Source organism: Bombina bombina, chromosome 7 (assembly GCF_027579735.1).
Source record: "Bombina bombina isolate aBomBom1 chromosome 7, aBomBom1.pri, whole genome shotgun sequence".
In the NCBI taxonomy this organism is placed as follows: Eukaryota; Metazoa; Chordata; class Amphibia; order Anura; family Bombinatoridae; genus Bombina; species Bombina bombina.
Window position 1 is genome coordinate 622,019,550 of NC_069505.1, and position 4,629 is coordinate 622,024,178.

Here is a 4,629-nt window from a genome sequence, read left to right on the forward strand (position 1 = left end):
AAATAAAATCCACCCAATACACCCTTAAAAAAACACTAACCCCCTGAAGATCGACTTACAGTTCTGAAAACCGGACATCCATCCTCAAGGAAGCGGCAGAAGTCTTCATCCAACCGGGCCGAAGTCCTCAATGAAGCAGTGAGAAGTCTTCATCCATGCCAGGCAAAGTGGTCCTTCAGACGGGCAGAAGTCTTCATCCAGACGGCATCTTCTATCTTCATCCATCTGACGCGGAGCGGCTCCATCTTCAAGACATCCGACGTGGAGCATCCTCTTCATCCGATGACTACCCGACGAATGAAGGTACCTTTAAGTGACGTCATCCAAGATGGCGTCCCTTAGATTCCGATTGGCTGATTGAATTCTATCAGCCAATCGGAATTAAGGTAGAAAAAATCCTATTGGCTGATGCAATCAGCCAATAGGATTTAAGTTCAATCCTATTGTCTGATCCAATCAGCCAATAGGATTGAGCTTGCATTCTATTGGCTGATTGGAACAGCGAATTTTATCAGCCAATCGGAATCTAAGGGATGCCATCTTGGATGACGTCACTTAAAGGTACCTTCATTCGTTGGGTAGTCGTCGGATGAAGAGGATGCTCCACGTTGGATGTCTTAAAGATGGAGTCGCTCCGCGTTGGATGGATGAAGATAGAAGATGCCGTCTGGATGAAGACTTCTGCCCGTCTGGAGGACCACTTCGCCCGGCTTGGATGAAGACTTCTCACGGCTTCGTTGAGGACTTCGGCCCGGTTGGATGAAGACTTCTGCTGCTTCCTTGAGGATGGATGTCCGGTCTTCAGAACTGTAAGTCGATCTTCAGGGGGTTAATATTAAGTTTTTTTAAGGGTGTATTGGGTGGGTTTTATTTTTAGGTTAGGGTTTGGGCCTAAATGCCTTTTTAAGGGCAATGCCCATCCAAATGCCCTTTTCAGGGCAATGGGGAGCTTAGGTTTTTTTAGTTAGTATTTTATTTGGGGAGTTGGTTGTGTGGGTGGTGGGTTTTACTGTTGGGGGGGCTGTTTGTATTTTTTTTTACAGGTAAAAGAGCTGATTACTTTGGGGTAATGCCCCGCAAAAGGCCCTTTTAAGGGCTATTGGTAGTTTAGTTTAGGCTAGGGGTTTTTTTTATTTTGGGGGGGCTTTTTTATTTTGATAGGGCTATTAGATTAGGTGTAATTAGTTTAAATATCTGTAATTTGTTTATTATTTTCTGTAATTTAGTGTTTGTTTTTTTGTTTTTTTTATTTAGTTAATTTATTTAATTATAGTGTAGTGTTAGGTGTTATTGTAACTTGGGTTAGGTTTTATTTTACAGGTACTTTTGTATTTATTTTAGCTAGGTAGTTATTAAATAGTTAATAACTATTTAGTAACTATTCTACCTAGTTAAAATAAATACAAACTTGCCTGTAAAATAAAAATAAACCCTAAGCTAGATACAATGTAACTATTAGTAGAATAGTTAGCCTGTATATATATATATAAATCTAGGCACAGTTCTCTACAACCACATACATCTGGATTACCAAAAACCACCTTCTTATGCTTACTTGGAGGGGGCATGGCCACCAGCATCTCAGATATAGCAGAGCAAAATCTTTAAATGTTGTAGTAAAATAAGAAGAAGATGGTATACCCATAAGTGAGTACCTACAAATAGCCTACAGGCTAAGCAGGTGCCTATTTTAAGAACAACCCCCACACCTGACTGATAGGCACCCATACTACTGGACTTACCATAAGCAGAATGAACTGTTTCCATTAGATAACCAATCCAGTGCTTTTTTCATGACAGCAGAGGATCTAAACATATAGAATACCACATTGAACCAACAGGAGGAAGCTAGGGACTGGTCCCTGCAACACCTGTGGCAATACTGTGACTAATTCTCATAGGGTGTTCTTGTGCAACTACCCATACATCCCTTTGTCCAGACTGTAGCTCTGTGAGGAGAAAATTGGGTCTCAAATCAGTCTGAGCACCCTTCCCACAAACATCTGGAGCACCTCCTTTTTTTACCTTTCTCCTGAGAAGGCAAAGACAAGACTAGTTTCCAGTAAGGTGGGAGGAGTTTTAAGGGCTCTTGGAGTTTTGGGATCTTTGTCTCCTCCTAGTGGTCAAGTGTATAAGGAGTGATGAATGGAAATATTATTTAAATATGAAATATTTAGAGAACAATATTAATGTATTTGCCATCTACAGACTTTTGAAGTATCCAAAACTTGGTGGATTTCTTGATGTCTCTGTAAGTAAAATCTTCAACTACAAATCAGGTTGTTATTGTTATGATTGTTGATAAATCTCATCTTTACCTACAGGTCGTATTAAAGGTGAAACTATGATTTACATGCAAATAGGCACCATTATTTCCCCCCTTATTCCAATCTCTGAGTTCTTTAACGACATTACCGTGTTGGAATATAATGACGTCTGCATAAAGGAACTGGAAAAATGGAAAAATACTCATGACGACGCCTATGACTGGTCTCACACATTCCAGTTTATGGCAGAACTGGAAGGCAAAGGGTTAAGTATATTTCCAATAACCAGGTTGCAGACCAGCTGTTCACAAGATTTTGCGTTGGGGGAAATGTTTAGTTTGCTTTTTTACATTTATCTGACTAAATGTGAAGTTTTAGCTTTAATACTTTGGATGTGCAGTTAATATGCAGTTTATCGTATTTGGATTGACTTCCTATATGAAGTGTCTGTATATTATGTTGTGGAGCCATTGCTGTTGTAACAACATAAACAGCAGGTGGAGTCTGGCTGCTGGCAGAATGGTTTTTGATTGTCCGGGGACAACAGATAGCTCTTTTTCTTGTGTGGACAACTTAGGTAACATTTCTACTAGGTAGTCAAGTGGTGGGGTTTTTTCTTCAAATACTCCTGCTAATAACTGGGCATCTCATGGCCATCTTCGCTCATTTGCTGAACTTAATATTCATTCCTATTGCTGACCTTTGCTTGTATTGTTGACCGGCTGGTTTTGCTGTATCCTGCCAGTGTGTCAGACCTCTGCTTTTTCCATGACCGTTCTTATAGATCAGTTTTGTACTTTACTGCTGCCCATCTGCTGCTCACCCTGCCTGTTTGACTGTGCTTTATTCTACTTGTGATCTCTTTATATCATCTAGTAGCTTAATACCTGGGCACTATCAAGTGTGCTGAGGATACTGCCTCTAGCTCTCTGCCTGAACTGATATTTACTGTGAGCATGACAACATAATTCTAAATGTATCTATAATTTTAAATATCAATCATTAATGAATTAACCAATCAGGGTTAAGGGGATATATCACTGTCAGGATTAAACCCTCACCCTCTTTTGACTGGTTGATTATTTTATTGACTTTTTATAACGAACGTGAGAGAATTATTGTGCAAAAACATTACATTCAGCTCTCATTGAGTCTTTCAAAAAAAAAAGAAGAGACCTTCCTTAACCATGATTGGTTAATTTAGAAAAAGTTTCAGTGGGTTTTTGGTCCATTTTTTTTTTTTGACCAGCTGCAATATTGACAAAGTTAATATAACCAGCATGGATGTGATGTTATATACTGTTTTATTAGTATAGTTAAAGAGACACTAAACTTAAAAAGCTGAAACAGCTCCTAAAGGCTATGTTTGCACTTTGCCAAATACTAAGTGCTTATCCATGTTCCCAGCACCCCCCAATCAGCTGCTCTACTGCCCACACCAGACTGTACCACCCACCCATAGACTATACAGAGTTGTCTGTATGCAAGCTTGCTGTCAAGACAATATTCAGCACTGCAGGTACATCCTCTGTCTAGCTTATGGGGCTGTCAGGATGGCAGCTGGTTGGCTGAATTAAAGACATGGTGCAAACATATCCTGTAGGAACCATTTCAGCCTCTGGGGGTAAGTTTCAGTAAGTTTTCGGTGCTTTATGTCTATATGCATAAACGTGCAAAGGGCAAACATGCAAACCTCACAACTGATTTAATGAGCTGTATGTATTTATATCTTTTAGTGAGGAGTGGAAGACAAGACAAGAAAAAATTAAAACATCAATTAAACGGATTCTGAAATGTGATTTCACCAAAGAAAACCTAACTGACCCAGTAACTCTTCTAAAAGTTGACTGTATATTTCTTGGTTGTTTGTTGGAATCTGTATGCAAAGACCAAGATGATTATTTCAGGAGCCTTAAGAAGATCTCCATGTGGCTAAAACCAGGTGGTCATCTGATATTATTAGTTGTGTTAAATGCTTCATTTTACACAATAGGGGAACACCGCTTCCACCTTGTGAATCTGGATGAAGAGTTTATAAGAAAAGCTCTCAGGGACATAGGGTACATGATTGAAACCATAGAGATGGTGGAAAGGAAATCAAACCATGAGGCTATATCGTATGATCACCTGGCATTAATAACTGCCGTAATGCAATGAGATGCTTAAATGCACATTAACCGGTATAGCAGTGTGTCCTATCAGTGCTGGGTGAGATAGAAATATATGTGCAACTGTCCTTACATTTTGTGTGTGTGCTTTTATTACTCTTAACAGTGACTTTTGGTGGTCAAAATAATTTATAACAGGGTATTTTTCAGTCCATCATAGCAGTTCCAACAAGAAGATGAAATAAAGAGTGAAA

General features: G+C 39.3%; 1 protein-coding gene across 1 annotated transcript in view; it reads left to right on the forward strand.

The window, feature by feature from the left end:
- LOC128636747 (indolethylamine N-methyltransferase-like) overlaps nucleotides 1–4,424 on the forward strand; it is a 14,386-nt gene extending 9,962 nt beyond the window's left edge. The window contains exons 2-3 of the mRNA XM_053689729.1: nucleotides 2,325–2,556; nucleotides 4,004–4,424. Of these exons, the coding sequence (XP_053545704.1) occupies nucleotides 2,325–2,556; nucleotides 4,004–4,424 (653 nt within the window). The remainder of the gene's footprint in view (nucleotides 1–2,324; nucleotides 2,557–4,003) is intronic.
- The last annotated feature ends 205 nt before the right edge of the window (nucleotides 4,425–4,629 follow it).